General features: G+C 38.5%; 1 protein-coding gene across 8 annotated transcripts in view; it reads left to right on the plus strand.

The window, feature by feature from the left end:
* The window catches only part of slit2 (slit homolog 2 (Drosophila)), a 225,464-nt gene that overhangs the window by 113,089 nt on the left and 84,509 nt on the right, over positions 1 to 27,866 (plus strand). For all 8 annotated transcript variants that reach the window (XM_057842562.1, XM_057842564.1, XM_057842565.1 and 5 more), the window contains exons 5-7: positions 26,204 to 26,275; positions 26,965 to 27,036; positions 27,649 to 27,720. In XM_057842562.1, the coding sequence (XP_057698545.1) occupies positions 26,204 to 26,275; positions 26,965 to 27,036; positions 27,649 to 27,720 (216 nt within the window). The remainder of the gene's footprint in view (positions 1 to 26,203; positions 26,276 to 26,964; positions 27,037 to 27,648; positions 27,721 to 27,866) is intronic.

Here is a 27,866-nt window from a genome sequence, read left to right on the forward strand (position 1 = left end):
GAGAACACAAACGGAAAGGAGGCTTCCATGTTGCTCTGCATTGTTTACTTCCTTGAACTGAATGAATTCGGTCGCACTTGTGTCGACGCGCATCGTAGCGTGGTGACGTCACGTAAACTTACGCACAGCTGAGGAGGGGTGGGGGGGGTTAGACGGGTGAAAAAAAAAAAAAAAGACATGGCTTTTTTTTTTGTCAATGGGAAAGGTGCCAAATGCCAATTGCTAGTGGGTTGCATCGGCTTGGAAAAAACGCACATTGACCCACTAGTTTCAGTGGGAAAGGGGCATTTGTTAACTTTTATTTTGCAAATCATTGAAAAAATACAATTATGAATGAAAATCAGTTTTTGTATGTGTTATAGAAATAACTGTGCTAAAACAGTTTTCTTTGCATTTCAATAGTTTAAGAGGTTTGACCCCCGGCCCACCAAAAATAAATAAATAAAAGAAAATAAATAAATAAATAAAATTTCCTTCACGGCTGGGAGTTCCGGCAAGAAGTTCTAGCCACTTTCACCCCTGCTTCCAGGGAAGCCTGCTGCTTTAAAATGTCGGCTGTTTACTAACACCGGCAAGTCTGTCTTTTCGCATCTAGTTTTCCAAACATGTGCTGCTTACGCCACCAAATTTGTCATTTCTCATCTAGTTCTTTAAACATGTGATATCTACCGTAGCATTATGTGGGCGTAGTTTGTAGTGGCTGTCAGCAGGCAGTTATTATTATTTTTTTTTAATCTAGCGGCATGAGTTGAGCCAGAGCCGTGAGTTGAGCATTGTCATTACCCAGGTAATGACAAGCATGATGTTTACTCTCGGTCCATTCCTCATTGCGTCCCGAAGACCGCGCTGATTATGTTTTAGTTCCTCTTTACTTGACATATTTCAGTAATCGGAATTTGGATGTTTGTGAATCGTTTGCACACCTCTACTATCCAGTAGGATCCAAAATGATAGCTTTGTCATTAATTTGTCCAATGACTTCGCAAACAGGAATATGTTAACTTTACAAAAGAAAACAGTCATGTAAGGCAGTGCCATCTATTTTGCCTAAATTTATTCAATTTTACACGAACAGAAGTATTTTTGATGAGCACTCAAAAAGTCTCTTGCTTTGTCTTTGTTTTTGTTCTTTCTTTTTCTAAGGACACTAAAGTTGCTCATCTTCTGTCATTCAAGGACAGATCTGAATTAAATTTGTAAGGCAAATTCTAGGGATGTCTACGCATCGATCCTCAGAGCCCGAGGTGTTATTTTTTAAGTCTCAGGGTCAGAGCTGATTAATTAGATAAATTAATAGCGTATTGCAAACTGGACAGGACACAGGATCGCAATGAAATTTGGTAGACATATTCTAGGGATACTATAAGCATCAGTCCTTGAAGCCAAATGTTTTTGTTTGTTTCTTTGTTTGTTTTTTGTCTCGGTGTTGACGAATTAGATTAATTAATTGTGGACTTATTGTTGCCTGCAGGTTCCGAGTTGGCCTGTTGAGGGGAATGCGAGCTCTTCAGTTGTGCTTATCATGTCTCTAGACTGATGAGATATTTAGGTCGGCGGCCAGGTCTTCCGAGTTGATTAAATCTTTGAAGACTGTGCAAGCAATATGTGTTTTAAAAACTGTGTTTAGTCACTCTCTTGTGTCTATTCTGGGAGCCAAAAATGCCAACTGATCCACTGTGCAAGTGTGGTTCTTTCATTTTTATGACACATTCCACACAAACAAAAAACAGTCATTCCTAAACTTTTTGCACAAGGCATAATTCCAAAGGTTACCACTCAATAAAAATGTCATAGAAATCTTTATAGTCTTTAGAATCTGTACTTATATATGATAGTGAGCCCGACCACTACCAGTTACTTTTTTAGAGGTGACACTTCTTTGAGTATGCAGTGTATCCGTCCATCCATTCACTGTTACACTGATCCTTTTCAGGGTGACAAGTGCGACCGAAATACGTGCGCCACCGTGGAGCAGTTGTAATCTTTAAAACTGATGGACACCTGCAACAGTTAAATCAAGCAACTCTTCTTGTTGTTGAAGATGTTTCACTTTTACTTCAAAAGTCAGCTTCTGTTGTCATTTTTATGTGTGGAGTCCTCTATTTATGTCTCTGCAGCCGTGTTCTCTCTAGGGGAGTCCAGATTAGCGTGTTGTCGTTGTTGTTATTGTCTGGTGTTGGTAGTGAAATGACAGGCTTACATACCAGATGCAAATAAGCTGCTGATTGTCTCTACAATGAAGAGGTTATTGCAATCCTCACTGCACTGCATGATTATTTTTGGTGTCCTTGGGGTGAACCAACTTTTATCTGGGAGTGTTAGTGAGGTTGAAATGCATTGGAATGTTATGTTTGGAGAAAACCCTTCCTGGTTTCTCCGATGTCCAACCACGAAGTGGACCAGCGCATTCCATCTCCTTTGTCCTTCTACAAGCTAGGCTGTAATGGCACTTCTAGTCTACACGGATATGATGACAAAGGCCTAGTTTGGTTACCCACAGTTAGTAAGAGCCTAAGATGGAATTTTCTTTTGGTCTGTCTTCAATGCTTCAGGTTTCTTTTGGTCTATCTTCAAGGATTCCGATAACATGCAGTTTATGTTCTTTTTTTTAACCTGTCCTGTTCAGCTGCTTGACACGGAGAATGGAGATCTGAGTGTCCGATTGTTCTGAACAGTTATAATTTATCACATGTAATCATTCAACGTACCTCGTTTATTAGGAAAAAGCAGCAAACAGGAAGGGGTTATGGGGGAACAGAGGAAAAGAGGGAGAGAGAGACAGAAAAAGCACAAACAACAATAAAAAAAAAAAATACATTAAACGCCTACTCTTACTATGAATATGTTGGTGCTATCGTTAGCTAGATATATTTCCAGTTGACACCATGTGTGTGTGGGGGGGGGGGGGGGCTGATAACCATGGAAAGATAAGTGAGATAAGTGATTGGGAGGGGTGAAGTGTACATAAATCAGCCATGTGGTCTAGAACCCAGTATTTGTGTGAATCCCTTGTGAGTGTGAGTATGTTGGTGTTCTATTCTATGCTGTCTCATCGCTAATCCTGACACCAAGGTTTTCTACTTGGTCGTGTCTAATTTCACCCAGTCATGCGTGAGTTTTGCAGTTTATGTTCTAATGGCTGTGGTAGTCGGATAGAATGTAGTGGTCTGTTTGGACAGGTTTTCTGTAGTGGTTAAGGTTGTTAAGGTTTCCATCTTTTGCTGCCCACACTTCACAGTCTAAAAACATGCCCGCTTTGATGTCTGAAATTAACTCATTGGCCAATTATTGATGGCGATAGACGTCCAACGAATTTTGACTGCATCAACAGAACGATCGCTGCGACCCCTCAATCAAATTGGATTAAACGTCTATCGCCCTCAGTGGCAATGAAACATGTTCCCATTGAAATTAATTTGATGCCTTTGACTGTTAATGTTAACGACTGTTAACTAGAAATTCCTTTGAAGGAACGCAGTGTGCACCCCCCCCCCCCCCCCCCCAACTTCTTTCATCTTTGTGTATATTGGTCACATTTGGGGAGATTGGTGAGTCCACAGCGTAAATTGGTTTTTGGTTGTAGAAACATAAGTTGTATTTTAAGTACATGAGACAAAGGTTTTGTCTTCCTAAAACAATATCCTAAAATCTCACCCCTAAGAGATTGCCTCATTCAAGACAAGTGAACAACTGATTGGTATGCAGGTTGGTCATCTCACCAGCCGCACTGGAAAAAAATAACACCCTATTCTTGAACCCCCTCAAGGGGACACACCCACCGAAATGAAAATATATGGAATCTCCAATTCAAATTTGAATTTAAGAAACCATATGAATTAAGAGTTAGGCGTTGTCAGAATAGTAACAGGGAATTTGACTAGGTTTAACCTTTGCAGATGAATATGACCGAGAATAAACATAGACATAACGACAAGACAAGTTTCAGGGTGGTGCTGCTGATTCTGCATGGTCCTACAAAGTGACAAGCTAGCAGTGAAATACAGTGTATCACAAAAGTGAGTACACCCCTCTCATTTCTGAAGATATTTAAGTATACCTTTTTCATGGGACAACACTGACAAAATGACACTTTACACAATGAAAAGTAGTCTGTGTGCAGCTTATATAATAGAGTTAATTTATTTTCCCCTCAAAATAACTCAAAATATAGCCATTAATATCTAAACCCCTGGCAACAAAAGTGAGTAGACGAAAGCCCGCCTGTCTCATCGGACCATAGGACATGCTTCCAGTAATCCATGTGCTTTGTTGACATGTCTTCAGCAACTGTTTGCGAGCTTTCTTGTTTATCTTCTTCCGAAGAGGCTTCCTCCTGGGGTGACAGCTATGCACACCAATTTGATGTAAAGTACGGCGTATGGTCTGAGCACTAACAGGCTGACCCCCCACCTCTTCAATCTCTGCAGCAATGCTAACAGCACTCCTGTAACGAGTCACATAACATTTTGGAGGGAAAATGACAAGCAGTACTCATTTTCGACATTTAGGGATGTACATAGTTCCCATGTGGTGTACTCACTTTTGCTGACAGGGGTTTACAGGGTGACCCAAAAAAAAGTTTAAACTCAGTTGACTGCTTGTTTAAAAGCCATTGAAACATATCTAAATAGATTGTCATGCTTAAGTGATTCATTAAGGTCACTCAATGCAGCTGGTAATCTCTCGTCTCTACAATTCCTGTGCTTCTGCTGAAAATGAAAAAAACTTTAGCTGTACATGAATTGCTGCGTGCCGGTCTGACACCTACTGAGATTGCAGCAAATCTGAGAATATCCAGATGTGCAGTCTACAAAGTTAAAAAGAAGCTGAAAGATACTGGAACAGCCTCACGAAAACCTGGATCTGGAAGTGCCCGATCTGTGGGGACCAAAAAGTTGATTGACAAGGTGATATGTGGCCACCCAGAGTCCAGATCTCAATCCCCTGGATGATAGCATATGGGCAACTGTGGAGGACAGTCCCTGTAAGAAGCCACAAACTTCTGTGGCAGCCTTGGAGAGGTCCATTGTTAGATCTTGGGAAAAGATGACAGCATCCTACATAAAGAAGACCTGTCAAGCGTTCCGCAGGCGCCTGGAGGCTGTTGTGACACTTAAGGGAGGACACATTGAAAAATAGAGTGTACTGTACATGTTCTTTACAATAATGTATAATTTGTGATTCAATTCTAATTCTAAGCTGAATAAACATGGCATTTAAGTTGTATTATGGCAGTGTAAACTTTTTTTGGGTCACCCTGTAGATATTAATGGCTATATTTTGAATCATATTGAGGGGAAAATAGATTAACTCTATTATATAAGCTGCACACAGACTACTTTTCATTGTGTCAAAGTGTTATTTTGTCAATGTTGTCCCATGAAAAGATATACTTAAATATCTGCAGAAATGCGAGGGGTGTACTCACTTTTGTGATACACTGTATATGTGCATTTGTATGGACGGGATTGTGTCTTTGTGAGCCTCAAGTCTAATTATCTTCATTAGAAATTAGTAGGAAGACAGTGTCTTGTAGGATATATTGTACAATTGCTAGGGCACATCCCTCCCATTCTCATACGTGTGCGCACTTGAGTACTATATAAAAACGACAGATGTATTTTTCACTCATCTATAATTATATGTGTAAATATTTGGGATGATGTCATGCTCTCAGCCCACTGACTAATACGTCTCTCGGTTGAAAAGAAATGCAATGAACCTCTGACTACCCACATGCTGCAGCACATGCTATAAGAGAATACTTGGAAATTTGGGATTCCCACTTTTAACTATTGTATTAATTTATTCTATTGTGTTTAGGCTTTTCAATTTTTTGCATATAGTATTTTACCGAATTTTCATACAGTAGTAGGAGGCGAGGGGAAGATGAGCGAGAAGCAAAACTTCGCGGTCGAATGTGGCGGCAGTCCGCTAGTATTTTGTTTTCTTATTGTTGCCACAATAAAGTGGAGAAAGCCATCAACGACTCATCTCCTCCCCCCCCCCCCAACATTTTTATATTATTATTTTATATGCACGAGAGCTGCCGGATCTGCCAAAATGAACATGAAGTGTGATTATTATTTTTTTAAACAATGTCATCAGATAGACAAAAACATAAAATTATGTGCAAATGCCTGCATCTTCAAATCATGAAAATAATAACAGCGCTGTTCTCGGTGTCACGTATCACTTCCGGGTTCGTCCCCTTTCAGGCTCGAACTTCGGAAACGCGATTATTTTGTCAAATATACAACATATAAATTATTTTTTCATGCTTTATTCGTTGGATAATGTTTAATTACTTTAATTGTGACCCTATTTGGCATGTTATGAAATTACTTCACATTTCTGCTTTAAAACTGTTCAGACCATAAGGACACTCAGATTTCTATTCTCCATGTCTAAGCAGCTATCCAGGATGGTTATTTAAAAAAATAAAATAAAGAAAGAAACTGCGATTTGTCACAAGAATTTTATGCTATTAATCGCAATTTAAAGTATTATTATCCTTTATTCCTTTTATTTCTATTTGGATATGATCATCACCACACCCATTTGTGTGGATTGGCTTAAGTCGGCCATTCCAGGGTGTGCCCAGCCCTGAGTAAAAATCAGCTGGTCAAGCCTCCCTGTGACCCTGATAGGCAGTATGGGATGAATGGATGAACATAGTAGTACATAGTAGTGGATCCACTGCTTCATAGTGAGAGGCGCAGGTCTATTTGTCACATCTATGAAGTCACCACAAATTGTCTGTTGCCTGATAAAGGGGTTCAAGAGGTGCAAGTCCATGTCGCAATGCAGTAGCCACACACGCGCACACAGTCATTTTCTGAGGGAGGGTGTGTCACCAGCTTGGACACCAGACAGGAGACACCTAACAAGGTGTGGATCCACAGTGCAGAAACCATGGCAACTGTTGTAGCTGGCATTTAAAGTATTAATGTGATGCATGATGGCGAATGAGGCATGCAGACAGTCTATCATTCAAACAGACGAGTCAATATTAACTTAAACGTGTGCGTGGGATTACCTGCTTTCTGCTTGATAAGTGCTTAACCTCAGAAAGTGTTGGAACTAATTTTTCGTTTTTTCTGAACCCATATAATACATTTATATGTACACCCATACATAAAGTGGTATGAAAAGGTACCTGAACCTTTTGGAATTTCTCACATTTCTGCATAAAATCACCACTAAATGTGATCTGATCTTTGTCAAAATCACACAGATGTAAAAACAGTGTCTGCTTTAGCTAAAACCACCCAAAAATGTATGTTTTCGTATTTTAATGAGGATAGCATGCAAACAATGACAGAAGGGGGAAAATAAGTACGTGAACCCTCTGTCTAAGGAGACTTAAAGAGCAATTGAAACCAATTTTTACCAAACAATTTAAGTCAGGTGTGTACCCAATCACTGATGAGTGGTTTAAAGCTGCCGTGCTCACTATAAAACACACACCTGGTAAGAATTGTCTTGATGAGAAGCATTGTCTGATGTTTATCATGGCTCGGTCAAAAGCGCTGTCTAATGACCTGCAATCAAGGATTGTTGATTTGTATATAGTTGGGAAAGGATACAAAACCATCTCTCAAAGTCTGGATGTTCATCAATCGGCAGTCAAAGAAGTTGTCTACAGATGGAGAGAGTTTGGCACTGTTGCTTCTCTCCCAAGGAGTGGCTGTGCACCAATGATCAGGGCCGGCCCAGCCTATAGGCAGACTATGCAGCTGCTTAGGGCCCCTGACCACTAGGGGGCCCCCAATCTGGCAATTGCTTAATTTGTATTCTGTTTACTACAGTTTGCTTTATTTGACTTTTGTGAGTTTTGAGACTTGATTACAAGCTTACAAATAAAAGTTCTTCCTTAACTTCTTTCTTCCCTCTTTTAGAAAAAGGTTTGGCGCTATCTACTGTAAGTACTGACAATCATTTGGGGGGAGAAGTTTGAAGTATGCAGTGCAACAAAATCTGATTAATATACAAAATATGGACGTATGGGTTGGATTGCATGTATGGGTTTCACAGTACACTGTGACGAAATGGTGGGCCAAAAATATGGGCCCCTTTGCATTATCTTGCTTAGGGCCCCCAAATGATGATGCCAAGAGTTCAGCGCAGAATATTCAAAGAAGTAAAAAAGAACCTTACAGTGTCTGCTAAAGACTTACAGAAATCACTGGCACAGTCCAATATCTCTGTGCACACATCAACTATATGTAAAACTGTAGTCAAGAATGGTGTTCGTGGGAGGAGTCCATGGAGGAAGCCACTGCTGTCTAAAGAAAAGCATTGTTTCTCGATTAATGTTCTCTCGATTAATGTTCGCAAAAAGGTACTTGGAAACTCCACAGAAGTTTTGGCAAAATATTTTGCGGACTGATTAAACCAAACTTGAACTGTTTGGGAGTAACACACAACGTCATGTGTGGAGGAAAAATGGAACAGCTTACCAACATCAACACCTCATCCCCACCGTGAAGCGTGGTGGAGGGAGCATCATGATTTGGTGCTGTTTTGCTACCTCAGGGCCTGGACAACTTGCAATCATTAATGGGCGGCAATGGTGCAGTTGGTAGCTTGAGTTGTCCTGGGACCGAAGGGTCAGAGGTTCGATTCCTGGCTATGACTGCCCACTGTCAAAGTGCCCTTGGGAAAGGCACTGAACCCTAACTTGCCCCCATTGGGTGGCAGCGCCTTGCATGGCAGCAGCACCATTGGTGTATGAATGTGTGCTAATGTAAAGCGCTTTGGGCATTGTAACAATGCAGATAAAGCGCTATATAAGTATTCTCCAATTACCAATGGAAAAATGAATTCAAAAGTTTATCAGGATGTTTTGCAGGAAAACCTGTCTGTCAGACAGTTGAAGCTAAAAAAGAGGATGTATGCTGCAATAAGACAATGATCCAAAACACAGAAGTAAATCAACTTAAAAATGGTTTCAGAAGAACAAAACACACATTCTGGAGTGGCCAAGTCAAAGTCCAGACTTGAACCCCATTTATATGCCATGCCAGACATCCCAGGAATCTGACTGAACTGGAGTGGCGTGGCTCAGTGGTAGAGTAGTTGTCCCCCAAACCAAAGGTTGTGGGTTCGATTCTCTCTGCCCTGATGAACTCGTTCTTATCGTATCTTGCCCTTGAGCAAGACACTGAACACCACGTTGCTCATGGTGCTGCGTCACCAGTAGGTGGATGGTGAGATAGTGTAAAGGGCTTTGAGGGCCTTAAAAAGTGGAAAGGCGCTGTACAAGTATAACACCATTTACCATGAACTACAACAGTTATGTAGAGAAGAGTGGGCCAATATTAGTCCTGATCAATGTGCCAGACTGATCTGCAGCTACAGGAAGTGTCTGGTTGAGGTTATTGCTGCCAAAGGGGGGGCACAAAATATTAAATGTGATGGTTCACTTACATATCCCCCCACCCCTTCTGTCATTGTTTGCATTCTATCATCATTAAAATATGAAAACCTAGAATGTTTGGGTGGTTTAAGTTAAATCAGACACTGTTCTTACATCTGTGTGATTTTGACAAAGATCAGATCACATTTGATGGTGATTTTATGCAGAAATGTGAGAAATTCCAAAAGGCTCAGCTACTTTTTCATACCACTGTAACTTAATGTACCAAACACACTTGTTTTCACTTTGCCTCCTCCTATTGCTTTCTTCCCAGATCGCCACCCTTTTCTTTGGAGTCTATCTCCTCCTAATTGCTCACACTTGTGTGATCTTTGGGGGTCCACTTCATGGCATTTCTCCCTGAATGAACTGAAGAGCACACACACGCACCCCTACACACTCACTAAATTGCATGATAGATGATGGAAAACGCACCATCCCAACTTCAATGTACTTTCCCCCCATCATACTCATTTACTTTTTTTTTTCTTTTTACACGACACAACTTTGCTCTTTACACATTCACACATTCTTATACTTAATAGGATTAAGGTCTGGCAAAGGGATTTGAACAAAAATGATTAGTATAGTACCCTGCCAACTTTGACATGCACCCTGCCACACACGGGAAACCTGGTTTGTCCCTCATGGGAAGATCGCAAACAAAAGATTTTCACAAACTGTGTAACAGTAAGCACGAGATTGTGTGTGTGCGTGCACTTGTGAGTCGGAGAGGAAACTGGGGGAGGAGGGTGGGATTAGGGGTGCATGTGTGAGAATTGAGTTGCGCTCTTTTATGGCCAGGTCTCTTCTTAGACACGCAAGGCGTCAAAAGCCTCTCTCTCTCTGAAAAGACTTTGGAAAAGCAGCGCTAAACTCTTCACATGGGAGACCTGACTCTGACACACCTCCGCAGTACACATACAGTACTCTCCATATCACTAAAGAAGAAAATAACAGGCTCAAACGGGAAAAAGTCAAGATAACAACTACATAAATCTGCAGAATAAATGTTTAGTGTTACAGTACGGTTGTTGTTTATTTTCTAAAAAGATGAAGAAAAGCAGCAACCGGTGGACATACTAAAAAAATCATACAGGCTTTTTGATGCTTGTGTTTTGAAACGCACAACAAAGTTGTCCATGTTTTGGACCTGATTGTTTAAACCCAGAACTAAATATACAATTTAAATCTTAAATTTATATCCTATATCCTAAATGTTAAATCAGGAAACGGTCGGAACTAAATATTTAGCTTAATATGAAAATTCACATAACTGGAGACCGGAAGAAACAAATTAAAAGCTGGTGGAGCAGCTCAGACTGTCTGTTTACGTTGCTTGAAAATGAATAAAACCTACTCAATGGTGGCAGTCTGCTCTTGGACATGAGTCATTGTGATAATAATAATATATAGTAGGGCTGTCAAAATTATCGTGTTAACGGGCGGTAATTAATTTTTAAAATTAATCCCGTTAAAATATTTGATGCAATTAACGCACATGCCCCGCTCAAACAGATTAAAAAAAAAAAAAAAAACAGCAGTGTAATGTCCGCTTGTTACTTGTTTTTTGTTGTTTGGCGCCCTCTGCTGGCGCTTGGGTCCATATGATTTTATGGGTTTGGGGAGTGAGTATGGTGTAATTATTGACATCAATAATGGTGAGCTACTAGTTTATTTTTTGATTGAAAATTTTACAAATTTTAATAAAACGAAAACATTAAGAGGGGTTTTAATATAAAATTTCTATAACTTGTACTAACATTTATCTTTTAAGAACTACAATTCCTTCTATCCATGGATCGCTTTAACAGAATGTTAATAATGTTAATGCCATCTTGTTGATTTATTGTAATAATAAACAAATACAGTACTTATGTACCGTATGTTGAATGTATACATCCGTCTTGTGTCTTATCTTTCCATTCCAACAATAATGCACATAAAAATATGGCATATTTTATAGATGGTTTCAATTGCGATTAATTACGATTAATTAATTTTTAAACTGTAATTAACTCGATTAACTATTTTAACCGTTTGACAGCCCTAATATATAGGTAAAATACATATTTAGGAGAAACTATTTAAAGAGTATTTTGTGTGTTCCAGCTTTTATTTTGTTACTTCCGGTTTCCAGTCATGTGAAAAATAGTTCGAGGGCTTAATGCTCCATGAATCTGCAATGGCAGCATATAGACATATTGTTCTATCAAACACAACAGTTCTTTTGGCTTAAAATACAGCAGTTTATTTTAAAGAGGGGTGCAAGATCAGAAACTGCCTTTTCAGTCTTGTGTTTTCTGCCATATACAGTATATATATGTATATACATAAGGCGGAAAACACTCAGATGACTTGAGGTTCCGCTCTGAGACCCCCAATTTGGCAACTTTCAAAATTGTCCAAAATGCATGTGTGCTACATCATTTGAAAGCTTAAAATCTCAATTTTCTGGGGGAACAAAAATTTTGAACAGGAAGGCTTTTTTTTTTTTTTTTAAATTTTAAACAGCAAAACCCTAATTGGAGGCGAGAACACGTGAAACAGAATTAGACGCCACGATTTTAACGAGATATTATTGCGTACTTACCTTGTTTCGATCCAAAAACTCCATGTAGCATGTATCATCGAGTGTCAAGACACAGCTGTGAATGGCCACAGCCAGATTTTTTTTTTTTTTTTTAATGGGTGAAACATGGTGATATAACAAGGGTCGCGGTGCAGAAATTGCAGACAACAAGGAGGGGTTGAGATTTTCTTTTTCATATAGTTACCCTTTTAAACGTTCTTTTTCTTTTTTTTTTTTGTTTTTGTTTGGATCGATTATTTATCATCTAACATATCGGGGAAAATGCGACAATAACAAAAAAAAAATACAATTAAGCAATAATTATGAGGTCGATATCCGTGACTTTTTTACAGACGCCAAATTTTTCATTGTGACGTAATTCGTTGAAATGTTTAAAATATGCGAGTGAATAATTTTTTTAAGTTGTTGTTGTTTTTTTTTTTTTTTTACTAAAATTTAGACATCAATTAATGGTTCTAAGCTAAAAATGACAGACATTTTGAATAATAAATATAATTATTTACCTTCTTTTTATGGCTAGGTTGAAGCAAAAGCGGTCGCGCCACGTCTGTAAAAGGGGGTTTTCAGGGTAAAACGGACAAATTAAAAATAGTTCAGAGGCTTAGTGCGCCATGAATCTGCTATGGCAGCATATAGACTTATTGTTCTATCAAGCACAACAGTTCTTTTGGCTTAAATACAGCAGTTTATTTTAAAGAGAGGTGCAAGAGTAGTTTGTGTGTTTGTTTTCCGCCATATACAGTACTGTATATATATTTTTTTAATTATTAAATTTTTTTAGGATCATGGAAGCTTCCACTTGGGGGAAAATATATACATACAGTATAACCTGTATACATAATATAATAAAAATATACAGTACTATGCAGTGCAAAAGTTTTAGGCAGGTGTCCTGCCCAAAACCTTTGCACAGTACTGTATATATATATATATATATATATATATATATATATATATATATATATATATATATATATATATATATATGGTGGAAAACACAGACAAGACTGAAAAAGCAGTTTCTGCTCTTGCACCCCTCTTTAAAAGAAACTGCTGTATTTTATGATAAAACAACTATTGTGTTTGATAGAACAATATGTCTAAATGCTGCCATAGCAGAATCATGGCACATGAAGCCCCTGAACTATTTTTAATTTGTCCGTTTTACCCTGAAACCCCCCGTTTACAGATGTCGCGCAACCGCTTTTGTTTCAACCCAGCCATAAAACAAAGGTAATTAATTATATTTATTATTCAAAATGTCTGTCGTTTTTAGCTTAGAATCATTCATTGAGATCTCATAATTTGGTTTAAAAAATAAAATCACTTAAAAAAATTATTCACTCACATATTTTAAACTTTTAAACAAATTATGTCACAATGAAAAAAATGGCGTCTGTAAAATAAGTCACGGATATCTACCTCTTAACTACTGCTTAATTGTATTTTTTTTTTGTTACCGTTGCATTTTCTCCAATATGTTAGATGATAAATAATTGATCCAAACAAAAAAAGTTGAAAAAAAAACGTCTAAAAGGGTAAATATATGAAAAACAAAATCTCGACGACTCCTTAATGTCTGCGATTTCTGCATCGCGACCCTTGTTATATTACCATGTTTCACCCATAAAATCCCCAAAAAATCCAGCTGTGGCCATTCACCGCTGTGTGTTGACACTCAGTGGTACATGCTAAATGGAGTTTTGGGATCGAAACAAAGTAATTACGCGACAATATCTCGTTAAAGTCATGGCGTCTGTAATTCTGTTCTCGCGTGCTCTCACTTCCAGATAGGGTTTTGCTGTTGAAATTTTTTTTTTTTTTTTTTTTTAAATGCCGTCCTGCTCAAAATTTTTCTTACCCCAGAAAATTGAGATTTTAAGTTTTCCAATGATGGATCACACATGCATATCGGACAATTTTGAAAGTTGGATAAACTGGGGTGTCAGAGCGGAACTTCAAGTCACCTGAGTGTTTTTCGCCATATACAGTATATATATATATATATATATATATATATATATATATATGGTGTTTTTTTGTTTTTTTTTTTAATTATAATATAGGGAAAAAGTGAAAAAAAAACATGTCTTATATGCATCTCTTTCCAATGCTAAATCTGAATAAATACATTGAAAACACAAAACAAAAAGAAAAAAAAATGTACTTTTTTGTGTGTGGGGAGGGCACTACTCCGCTTTTTGACTTATTGCGGAGGTTCTGGTGCCCATTAACCGTGAAAAACGAGGGATTATTGTATTTGCAATAAGTGCTATTTCTAGTTCTGCAAGTGTAATGATTATCATGATCACAACTCTTCTCTTTAAATAAATTTTTAATACCTAAGATGTGGACGTCTGTTTTAGCAGTGTCGTGTGTGTGTATGTGAGTGTGCATATATGTGTGGGTGTGTGTAGTGGGGTGCACTTCCACTTTCAGAGGGGGTTCCGAGCTTGGCAGCGTGATACAGTTCCTGTGTGGCTTTCATACCTCCGGTTTGATCAAACAAAAACACGCTCACGCACACACTGGGCGCAGTTGGAGCCTTTTTTAATGAAGGTAACCTCCCAGTTTAGGCACATGGGGGGGGCAGAGGTTAGGGGTGAAATCTCGGGGAAGTCTAAAAAGCACGTCAAATTAGGGGAAAGAGGAAGAGCGGGGTGAAAGAAAAGGAGAATGTGGGGGCTGGATAAGTGAAAGAGAAAGAAGCCAACAAGTGCGAGAGAGGATAACTTGTGCTTTTACCATTTAAAAGTAGATGCCTTGGAGGCGAACTGAGGAGAAAAATCCACCAAAGAAGTCAATTTCCTAACTGGGTTAAAACTGGGTTTATTCCACCAGAATTCTGACAAGGCTTTAAAACCTCACATTTACTCCGAATGTCAATCATTTGCTGCAGCGAGTGCATACCTGTCAGTTTGTGAATGGGTGGTTGTCCCTCCATATGTGTGCATGTGTGTATGCTTTCTGAATCAAAATCCAATCATCTTAAAGTAAAAGGTGTATTTATATCGTCCTCTTGCACTTTATTTTGTATGCTTAATAGTTTATATATACAGACAGATATCTATAAATGTATCTATATTTTGCCCTCACAAAATGAATAATGCTTTATTTCCATTACCACTTTAAATAAACACATCAATACTGCTGCACTCAACTGCACTGAATTAATGAGATTTCTTGGGGGCACCTCTGGTGTAACTGAAAAAGGTTACTATCAGTGTTAACCTGTGCATTTCTTCACCACTTAGTTTGACCTAATGAAGTGTTGCTGACTGTGACTGCATCATCGTATCACACAGAAAATGAACTCATGCCTAAACCAATTAAATTACTGGTAGTATTGAGATGCATTTTCATCTTGCTTCATTGTGTTTGAAAGGGAATGTGACGCGTACATGCTTTGGTAATTGTATTTGAACGAGAACCCCACTATAGTGAGCCTTTTCTGGACCTTAAAACACAGCCAAGGTACTCAGATTTCTACCTCAGAACAGTTCACAGTGTGAATGCAAACAGTAGCTAGCACTTGCTATCTGTGGCGCAAGGAGCAGGCTGTTTATTTGGCTCCAGAGTAGCAGCAGTCAAAAGGGCATGGCTCTTTTCAAAGCCCCTCTGGTCCTGTAAAAACAGTTTCAGGATACACTTAGTTTAATTCAGACTGGCCAATCTGTATGCTTGTGTGTAGGTGTCTAATGGCTAGGAGCTTGAGCATTTGTATGGTGTGCAAGTAAAACAACTAAAGTGAAAAGCTCATTTTCCACAACTTTATAAAGTCATAAGAGGATCATGCTAGGATCTGAAAACATCAGATAGCATTTGAAAGTGGCTTGAAGTTATACTATAGACCTTTGATAGGAAGCTAGCAGTACTTTGGCCATCATCTGCCCACTGCTAACTACAGTGGGGCAAATAACTATTTAGTCAACCACTAATTGTGCAAGTTCTCCTACTTGAAAATATTAGAGAGGCCTGTAATTGTCAATATGGGTAAACCTCAACCATGAGAGACAGAATGTGGGGGGGAAAAAACAGAAAATCACATTGTTTGATTTTTAAAGAATTTATTTGCACATCATGGTGGAAAACAAGTATTTGGTCAATACCAAAAGTTCATCTCAATACTTTGTTATGTACCCTTTGTTGGCAATAACGGAGGCCAAACGTTTTCTGTAACTCCTCACAAGCTTTTCACACTGTTGCTGGCATTTTGGCCCATTCCTTAATGCAGATCTCCTCTAGAGCAGTGATGTTTTGGGGCTGTCGTTGGGCAACACGGACTTTCAAATCCCTCCACAGATTTTCTATGGGGTTGAGATCTGGAAACTGGCTAGGCTACTCCAGGACCTTGAAATGCTTCTTACAAAGCCACTCCTTTGTTGCCCTGGCTGTGTGTTTGGGATCATTTTCATGCTGAAAGACCCCGCCACATCTCATCTTCAATGCCCTTGCTGATGGAAGGAGATTTTCACTCATAATCTCTCGATACATGGCCCCATTCATTCTTTCCTTTACACAAATCAGTCGTCCTGGTCCCTTTGCAGAAAAACAGCCCCAAAGCATGATGTTTCCACCCCCATGCTTCACAGTGGGTATGGTGTTCTTCGTATGCAATTCAGTATTTTTTCTCCTCCAAACATGAGAACCTGTGTTTCTACCAAAAAGTTCTATTTTGGTTTCATCTGACCATAAAACATTCTCCCAGTCCTCTTCTGGATCATCCAAATGCTCTCTAGCGAACCGCAGACGGGCCTGGACGTGTACTGGCTTATGCAGGGGGACACGTCTGGCAGTGCAGGATTTGAGTCCCTGGCGGCGCATTGTGTTACTGATAGTAGCCTTTGTTACTGTGGTCCCAGCTCTCTAAAGGTCATTCACTAGGTCCCCCCGTGTGGTTCTGGGATTTTTGCTCACCGTTCTTTTTATCATTTTGACGCCACGAGGTGAGATCCTGCGTGGGGTCCCAGATCGGGGAAGATTATCAGTGGTCTTGTATGTTTTCCATTTTCTAATCATTTCTCCCACCATTGATTTCTTTACACCAAGCGTTTTACCTATTGCAGATTCAGTCCTCCCAGCCTGGTGCAGGTCTACAATTTTGTCTCTAGTGTCCTTCGACAGTTCTTTGGTCTTGGCCATAGTGGAGTTTGGAGTGTGACTGACTGAGATTGTGGACAGGTGTCTTTGATACCGATAATGAGTTAAAACAGGTGCCATTAATACAGGTAACGAGTGAAGCCTCGTTAGACCTCATTAGAAAAAGTTAGACCTCTTTGACAGCCAGAAATCTTGCTTGTTTGTAGGTTACCAAATACTTATTTTCCACTCTAATTTGGAAATAAATTATTTAAAAATCTAACAATGTGATTTTCTCTTTTTTTTCCACATTCTGTCTCTCATGGTTGAGGTTTACCCATGTTGACAATTACAGGCCTCTCTAATCTTTTTAAGTAGGAGAACTTGCACAATTGGTTGTTGACTAAATACTTACTGTATTTGCCCCACTGTATATCTGGCCCACCAAATTACACTGATTAAAAATGATTAGGTATCAACATTAATATTAATAATGGTTATTATCGTTACAGTATCATGATAAAGATAATTTATTCTCTTTTGAAATAAAGCTGTAGCATACCTTAATGTGAAAAAGCTTAATTACTTATCAACAAGGTGCCCACGGATAACTTGTCATCACCAAGGATCACATGAGATTTCTATGGGTCTGATCTCAAAAAAGCTCACCAATGATGGGACATTGTGATGTTCTTGGAATTTTGTAGAAGTATTTAAAAATGTAAATAATTGTGGAGAATCACAGAAATGAAGTCTCAGATGTTGATATCTATATTTCCAACCTTTTACAGTTGTTCTCAATTGCTTAAGCACATTTCCCAGATCTGAATTGAAATTCTCAAAACTACCTGTTCAATTCTCACATGTCGCACAAGTAGCAAAACAACATGGATTACCTGCAAAAACCAGATTTCTATGGAAAATACTCCGGCTATTGCTCAAAATTAAATTTTTGTGTGAAGGAACATGTAGGTGCTGTCAGAATGATTAGTCCTTGTTTCATTGTGTAAAGACAAGACAGTCAAATTGCTTAGTCATGCTCTCAATTGAACAGTTACTCTGGTGGAAGGCTCTGATGCTGAAGATGGTGTGCGTAAGTTTGGATGAGAATTGCAAGTTACACCTTTGTGTGTGGGGACTGATTGCAAGAGACTGGACAAGATTCAGTTAACACTTTTACTGTTTTTACAACCTTTACATACCATGTCATACAGAAAGCAAAAGACAGCACTGAGTATCACAAAGAAATATAACATAAAAGCAAAATTATAAATGGGAACATAAGACAATCAGCACAACTAAACTTCAAATGCTGTCAGGATTATTCACCTGTTCTTTCTACACATCTTGACGTTCCTCTCTGTTTGGTTTGTGGCTATTTTCATCCACGTCACAACGGACGTCCTCTCTTGCTATACAGTGTGGAGAGATTCTTCTTGAATGCCTTACTCGGCCTCTGCTGGCATCTGCTGTGATGCCACTGCATGCTGCATTCATGGCATCCAGGAGAGTCATCTGATTGTGAGGCTGGTGATCATATACTGTACTTGCCATCTCCAATGGGAGAAAAATTCTTCTATGGGATTGAGGAATGGGAAGTTAAGTGGTAGGAACTTCATTACCATTCTGTTGTGGGTTGCTAACGATTCCCTGATTATGTTGCCGAAGTGGAAACATATTCTGACAACTTGTTTAACCATTTTGCAGGTAAAGGCTTATGCAATAAAGTAATGACTAGATGTTGTTGGTGGTGAGACTATTCAAGAGAGACCCATGACAATCCGTTTTGGCCACCATGGCAGATGCAAATTATAATGCAGAAAACAGCAGAGAATTGTACAAAATCATTTGCATGGATGCACAAAACATTTGCAACTTGCTCAAAGGAATGAGAAGCTGCTTTTTTTATGTGCACTAGTGATGCGATGTTGTAAGGACTGAACAAGTAGTTTTGAGAATTGCAAGTTTGATCTGAGAAACGCACCAAAGCAATTGAGAAAAACTAATTTTTTGTGAATTTATTAACATTATAAATATCTTACATTTCTAATATTATCAAAATCAGCAGAGCATCTTTGAGCAATCGCCTCTGATACATCCATCCATCCTCTGAACCGCTTATCCTCATAAGGGTCGTGGGGGTACTGGAACCTATCCCAGCTAACAACTTGCAGGAGGCAGGGTACACCCTGAACAGGTTGCCAGCCAGTCACAGTATCTTCAGAAAGATAAATATTATTGATACTAATAACATTCCAAAAAATGTTGTTAGTAAATGTTTTATTTCAGAATAGTGTACCAAACTTTGTTGTAACTAAGGTACGTCTTTGCATTAAACAGTCAAGAAGGTTAGTGACACCTGGATAGTTACCTGCAGCACTTTTGTCTCTTTAACATGATTCATTCACGGAATGCTTTGCTGTTTTCTCATGGTTCATTAAATATGCCACAGTTATTTGAAAAGTTTTGCTTATGTGCATCCTTACCTCATCTGTTGCTCAGTCTCCCTAAGTTTAATGGTGTATTTAATTTTTTGTACACGCTTTTGAGTTTAAGTGTACCCACATTACCGCTTAACAGTTCTTACTCCTATTTTATGCTCATAACGTTACTGATAATTCTTCATATATTAAAATGTAATGCAGATGCAGCAGGTTCACGCCATGGATGACACCTGAGTGCCAAATTGTAAAATCGTAGACTCAAGCATGCAAGGAATCTCTCCCTGGCATTAGCTGTTAGCCGATTAGCACACCAGAGGTCATGGAGCAGAAGTAGGGGTCAAGAGCTTTGAGTGGTGGTGGGTGGGGGTCAGTGGTGAAAGGTCAAATCGTCTGTCTGGAACGTGGCCCGGATTAGCCTGACGACTGACGACACAAACACGCAAAGACTCAGCCTTTTTCCATTGAGCATCCAGTTTCTCTCCCCTTGTGGAGAAACGCCGCCGTGACATGTTCCTTACATCTCCAAGCAGCTGCATCCATTCTCGGCCACACAATCTCATTTACTGGGCTTTATTTATAGTTGCACGTCCCAGTGCCTACGATGATATGATTAACACCTCATTTGTTGTGACTATTATATTGCGCACTCACTATCACCTACCGTGTTGGTGCTTGTGTGTGTTTCTGTTACGAAATCAAGGGGTTGTTTTGCAGCAAAGCAGAATATTTACTCAAATAATCTATATTTCTTCCTATAAATATTCCATCAACTTATAGTGACAGGCAAAATAAATTACAATGAGTGGTGGGGTCACACAAGGGTGACTTTTTGCCAGGGCCAGGAAGTTATCTTATGACATATTGTGCTCTTTGCTCAGCAGGACTGAAAAATGCACATTGAAATTAAGTCATAACCTACTTACACTTCTAAATTTAAAACAAACTTTCATGAGCTTTACTAACTCTATTCGTCACTGTCAGAGGTGGATAGTAACGCATTGCATTTACTCAGTTACATTTACTAGAGTAACTTTTTAAGAAAAATTAACTTCTAAGGGAAGTTTTACCACACCATACTTTTCACTTGAGTAGATTTGAAACGATGCTCTTATTCCGCTACTTTGGGCTGCACTTAGGCTTGTGCCGGAACGAGATACTGACAGTATGATAACCTTAAGCAAAAATATCACGATTTCATGGTGTCATGGTATTGCAATTACATCTTTAAAATGTGTTACTTCAAGATATCTGCGTTTAAAAAAAAAAAAAAAAACTTTTTTCCATTGAACACGATTTGTATTTTTCAAAAACACATTAGCAAACTGGAACATACGTATAATGTTGAGTTAAAATTTAAAAAAAATAATAATAAATAACGAAAAAATAACAAATATTCGAAATAAAAAAATAAATAAATGCATTCCTTTGGGTGAGTGTAAACCCACAGCAACAGCTTTATCATCAGAACAAAAATAATTGAATTATTTTCCCAGTAAAAGCACGTGTGTATGACTTGTATCATGTTTACATCACACACAGTCTCTTTCTCAACACAGATGGTTGTCTGAGAGAAAAAAAAAATGTTTTACCACCGCCAGACACATTAAATACGCTGGAGTTACCTCTCGTAGCAGGTGGGAAACGTTCATGAGTTTACTAACCATTATTTTGTATAAATGCGAAATCATATTGGAGGTATTGCCTCCTCAGCAGCCACCCTCCGCGAACATGTTTTTCTTTTCTAAAAATAATTCTGTGGGACAGTAACATGTTTAATTAAAACTTATGATAATTATTACATTTAAAGTGCTTGCAAACCATTTATTAATATATATATATATATACAGTATATATGTTTTTTTTTTATTATACTTTGGAGAAAAAGGTGAAAAAGATAATATTTTACATCAAATTAATCACAGCTTAAAAATTAATTAATCGTAATTAATCGCATTTCAAATAATCTCTAAAATAAGCCATATTTTTCTGTAAGTTATTGGAATGGAAAGATAAGACACAAGACTGATATAAACATTCAACATACTGTACATAAGTACTGTAATTGTTTATTATAACAATAAATCCACAAGATGGCATTAACAATATTAACATTCTTTCTGTTAAAGGGATCCACAGATAGAAAGACTTGTAGTTCTTAAAAGATAAATTTGAGTACAAGCTATAGTAATTTTATATTAAAACCCCTCTTAATGTTTTCGTTTTAATAAAATTTATAAAATTTACAATCAAAAAATAAACTAATAGCTCGCTATTGTTGACGTCACTGAGCGGGACGGCTCTTCTACTTCTTTCTTCCACAGTGTCTTTAACTACGTAAGGTAGTGACTGAAATGCACCACAAGTTGTCAATGGCGAGTTTTAAATTAAATAGACATCTAGCCAAGGCAAAGTCTGGGTAAATTTTATGTGTATTTTGCATAGCTATTTTGATTGGGAATGCCAGTTCTCTTTGCATTGAGCGCTTTTGTTTTCGTGAACATTATTTTTTTGAGGGAAGGGAATATTATTTTTGTTGTGCTTTCACTAAATGATACTGTAGCGACTTAACTGTTCCGCCCAAATGCATGATGGGAAGTTGGGCAACCATGACTGTCAGTGGTGGCCGCAAATGGTATACAGTATGTTCTGCGTTTTGTTCAGTTAAGCGCGTTAAGAAAAATATCGTGTTCTGCATGAGACAATTTATAGTGCACCTTGGAGGAGTGGCAGTCAACTAGATATGATGCATTTGAGACGGTAGGAAAATTGGGCACCCCAATTTCCCACCTTGTTACGTCGTCTCCTGTCATTCTTCCCCACGTCGTTTGCCACAATACTTATAGTTGTTGTGAAAGAGTTGCCAAAGCTCAAGCCAATAAAAGGCGCGGTCCAATGAACGCCTCTGCTCTCAATGTGCTAAAACGGCGTCATTGTAAACTGATTGAGGCAACACATGAACTGGTCATTCCATGCATGCGTTAATTGTGTCTAATATTATAACGTGATTAATTTTAAAAATTACTTACCACCCGTTAACGCGATAAATTTGACAGCACTAAAATAAATACAGGGATGTTCCGATCATGTTTTTTTTGTTCCCGATCCGATCCCGATCGTTTTAGTTTGAGTATCTGCCGATCCCGATATTTCCCGATCCGATTGCTTTTTTTTTGCTCCCAATTCAATTCCAATCATTCCCGATAATTTTTCCCGATCATATACATTTTGCCAATGCATTAAGAAAAAAATGAATAAAACTCGGACGAATATATACATTGAACATACAGTACATAAGTACTGTATTTGTTTATTATGACAATAAATCCTCAAGATGGCATTTACATTATTAACATTCTTTCTGTGAGAGGGATCCACGGATAGAAAGACTTGTGACTTTGTATATTGTGACTAAATATTGCCATCTAGTGTATTTGTTGATCTTTCAGTAAATTATACTGTAGCCATGCCCAAATGCATGATGGGAAGTGGAACCATGACTGTGCGTAGTTCTACCAATTGATACAGTGCCTTGCAAAAGTATTCGGCCCCCTTGAATCTTGCAACCTTTCGCCACATTTCAGGCTTCAAACATAAAGATATGAAATGTAATTTTTTTGTCAAGAATCAACAACAAGTGGGACACAATCGTGAAGTGGAACAACATTTATTGGATAATTTAAACTTTTTTAACAAATAAAAAACTGAAAAGTGGGGCGTGCAATATTATTCGGCCCCTTTTACATTCAGTGCAGCAAACTCACTCCAGAAGTTCAGTGAGGATCTCTGATTGATCCAATGTTGTCCTAAATGACCGATGATGATAAATAGAATCCACCTGTGTGTAATCAAGTCTCCGTATAAATGCACCTGCTCTGTGATAGTCTCAGGGTTCTGTTTAAAGTGCAGAAAGCATTATGAAAACCAAGGAACACACCAGGCAGGTCCGAGATACTGTTGTGGAGAAGTTTAAAGCCGGATTTGGATACAAAAAAATTTCCCAAGCTTTAAACATCTCAAGGAGCACTGTTCAAGCCATCATATTGAAATGGAAGGAGCATCAGACCACTGCAAATCTACCAAGACCCGGCCGTCCTTCCAAACTTTCTTCTCAAACAAGGAGAAAACTGATCAGAGATGCAGCCAAGAGGCCCATGATCACTCTGGATGAACTGCAGAGATCTACAGCTGAGGTGGGAGAGTCTGTCCATAGGACAACAATCAGTCGTACACTGCACAAATCTGGCCTTTATGGAAGAGTGGCAAGAAGAAAGCCATTTCTCAAAGATATCCATAAAAAGTCTCGTTTAAAGTTTGCCACCTGGGAGACACACCAAACATTTGGAAGAAGGTGCTCTGGTCAGATGAAACCAAAATTGAACTTTTTGGCCACAATGCAAAACGATATGTTTGGCGTAAAAGCAACACAGCCCATCACCCTGAACACACCATCCCCACTGTCAAACATGGTGGTGGCAGCATCATGGTTTGGGCCTGCTTTTCTTCAGCAGGGACAGGGAAGATGGTTAAAATTGACGGGAAGATGGATGCAGCCAAATACAGGAACATTCTGGAAGAAAACCTGTTTGTATCTGCACAAGACCTGAGACTGGGACGGAGATTTATCTTCCAACAGGACAATGATCCAAAACATAAAGCCAAATCTACAATGGAATGGTTAAAAAATAAACGTATCCAGATGTTAGAATGGTCAAGTCAAAGTCCAGACCTGAATCCAATTGAGAATCTGTGGAAAGAGCTGAAGACTGCTGTTCACAAACACTCTCCATCCAACCTCACTGAGCTCGAGCTGTTTTGCAAGGAAGAATGGGCAAGAATGTCAGTCTCTCGATGTGCAAAACTGATAGAAACATACCCCAAGCAACTTGCAGCTGTAATTGGAGCAAAAGGTGGCGCTACAAAGTATTAACGCAAGGGGGCCGAATAATATTGCACGCCCCACTTTTCAGTTTTTTATTTGTTAAAAAAGTTTAAATTATCCAATAAATTTTGTTCCACTTCACGATTGTGTCCCACTTGTTGTTGATTCTTGACAAAAAATTAAAATTTTATATCTTTATGTTTGAAGCCTGAAATTTTGGCGAAAGGTTGCAAGGTTCAAGGGGGCCGAATACTTTTGCAAGGCACTGTATATCTTCTCTGCGTTGGGAAATAACATAAGGTGTTAAGAAAAAGATCAATTGCTACCTTGCTTCCCCACATTGCTTCCCGTGATATTTCTAATCATAGGGAGAGGGTTTGTAAGGCTTTAGCCAATTTAAAAAAGGCTCCAAAGGCTGCCAAAATTCACTCTACTCATTTTACGCTGCCTTTTATGTCTCTATATAGGTAAGACGGCGCCATTACAGATTGAGCGCGACAATGCGTTGGTGGGTCGTGCAGCGCATGCATTAAATGTGTTAAATGTTTTAACGTGATACTTTTTTTTTTTAAATTAATTACCGCCGTTATCGGGATAAATTTGATAACCCTACATTAAGCTTAAACTAAAGACCCTGGATGAGTGTAACATATTATGTTTGTAACGTTAAATACAATTAGAAAACGATTTAATTAAAAAATATATATATATATTAAAAAAAAGGCATGGCCGATATTTTTTTGCCAATTCCGATACTTTGAAAATTACGTGATCGGACCAGATCGATCGGCATCTCGATCGGGACATCTCTACATTAAACACAAAAAAAAAACATTGGGGGTGTGAGGGCGCTTTTTCTCAGTTTTTCACTTATCGCAGCTGGTTCTGGTCCCCATTAACCGCGAAAAACGAGGGGTCACTGTACTCAGTACTTGAGTAGTATTTTTCATCAAATGTTATGATTTGAGTACAATTTTTTGGATAACTACCTTTACTTGTACTTTGTAATATTCTTTTGATGTAACGCTACTCTTACTTGAGTGCAATTTTTGGCTACTTTACCCACCTCTGGTCTGCGTCAAAGCAGGTGCTGCTAGTACAGAGCATTTGTAAAAAACAGATGGTTAAAATAAAAGAAAGATGTGTGCCCTTGCTCATTAAGGGTGGGGAAACAATGATCCATCGCAAACCCCACTGCATCATGCTTAAAAAATATATATATGTGTGTATATATATGTATATATATATATATATATATATATATATATATATATATATATATATATATATATATATATATATATATATATATATATATATATATATATATATAAGCATTGGATTGAAATTTAACAATAAATGCAATCTCCTGGGTTTGCCCTACTTTTATCAAGACATGGCTTCATTAAAGGGACTGAAAAGATAACTTCTTAACATGTTTGCCCTCATTCTCACATCCCTCGGTCTGAGGGCAGCATGGCTACCATTCAGGGAACTGGAGGTCACTAGTGCCCCCTAAAGGTTGTGTGAACACTTGCTTTAGTGAAATAATGCTGGATTTTAAAAAGCCAAATAATATTTGAAAAAATGCAGATTGTGTACTTACTTAGACTCCTCCACTGTTTTTTGAAAAGGGGTGCTCTGTATGCTCATCTGGCTTCTAGCTGCATTTGTTAGAGGTACTGCTATAAACAAGTGTCTGTGAAATGGCATAGCTTTAATAACCCTCTGCCCCCTGTCTTGTCTCCCTCTCTTCATCTCTCTGCCTGCCCTTTCACTATGTCCAGTGATCTCAGCGAGAACCAAATCCAAGGGGTGCCCAGGAAAGCCTTCAGGGGAGCTGTGGAAATAAAGAATCTGTAAGTTGGTGCCACTTGGCAAAATGTTTTCAGGATCTGTAGGTGTGGGTATGGGTGTGTGTGGGTGTGTAAAGTTTTGTGTGTGTGATTGTGTCTTGCACGTCTTTCCCCCATGTTTACTAATGTGCCTCTGCATCAATATTTAATTGCTTTAAATGTCATGTGCCTCCTGCTTGCTGTATTGACTGATCATTAATAACTCTTCATACGTGTGTGTGCGCGCGTGTTTACTCTATGTGTGTTTAAATGCACTCTGGAGGTAAATGGCATTTCTGCCGTTGTTTATCACTGTTTTGTCTCAGTCGGAGTTATGATGATTGTGGATAATTGTCGATTTCACAGGTAAAACCATTTACGCAGCAGGTTTTTTGTGTGAAAATTGATCGTTCAACATAAATTTGTTCAAACATTATGCAATTATAATAAATAGACAGGAAACTGTCTGTCTGTGTAAAGAGAGAGTGAGAGAGAGGCAAGAAAAGGGTAATGCATACAAATGAAGAATCATATACTGGAGAAGAAGAGGGAGTGCATGCAAGAGAGAAAAAAAGAATAATTTCTGCATAGAACAAAGAGACCTGGAGACAAGACGCGCCGCATTTACACTTGGCTTGACTTTCCCTGAATATACTGTGAGGTATATTAGCATTTAAGAAAACCATTTGTCTCTTATGTGCGCATGTGTGCAGCCAGCTGGACTACAACCATATCAGCTGTATTGAAGATGGAGCCTTCAGAGCGTTGCGTGATCTGGAAGTACTGTGAGTAACAGTTTGTTTTAGTGTACTAGGAGCTGCAAACGGATTAATTCCTAGATCTTCTGATCTTTTATTGTTAATGTATTTAGACTGGACACTCATGGACATTTAATATGTGAAGAATATTGCCAATCTTAATTGATGTCAGAATTTTACTCAATTACTTATGCTAGTATTTTTTTCAGAAAGAAGACAGTTTGTTACCAGAATACATTTTGTTAAGGTTTCTACAGGCAAAAGAATAGCTTAATTTACCATATAACGTTAAACTGTCAAAAGGCTGATGATTTGTTTCCTGAGTTTCAGTGTTGTAAGTGGTAAAATGCCAAAGATGCTGTGTGGTAAATGTAAAAACGGTTCTGCTTTTATAGCTGATCTGGCTTCATAGCTTGTCTAGATAATGTTAGAACAGTGGAAACTCAATCAATACGATCAAATGAAAGTGGTTAAGTGAAACAAAGCGCAAAGGTTTTGAAAACACGGGCCCAACCACCTTCCATTGTTGACAATGTCAAAAGGCATTCTCCCCCGTGATCAATCAGATTCACAAGACTGCATTTTATAATTGTTAAGAGGAAATGTAATGACAGTGACTTTATCCTTCCCTCTCCTCAGCACCCTCAACAACAACAACATCAGCCGACTGTCAGTGGCCAGTTTCAATCACATGCCCAAGCTAAGAACCTTGTAAGTAACATCGCAGGACACACACCAGCATCCCCGGGGTTGAGTGTTCATCTCCCCTTGCTTGTTTGTACAATTGATTGCTTCATCTCACCTCTCCTCCATCGTTTACCTGCCTGTCCCTATGTCGCACATCCTAAAATCCATTG

The sequence above is a fragment of the Corythoichthys intestinalis genome, chromosome 8 (assembly GCF_030265065.1).
Source record: "Corythoichthys intestinalis isolate RoL2023-P3 chromosome 8, ASM3026506v1, whole genome shotgun sequence".
NCBI lineage: Eukaryota > Metazoa > Chordata > Actinopteri > Syngnathiformes > Syngnathidae > Corythoichthys > Corythoichthys intestinalis.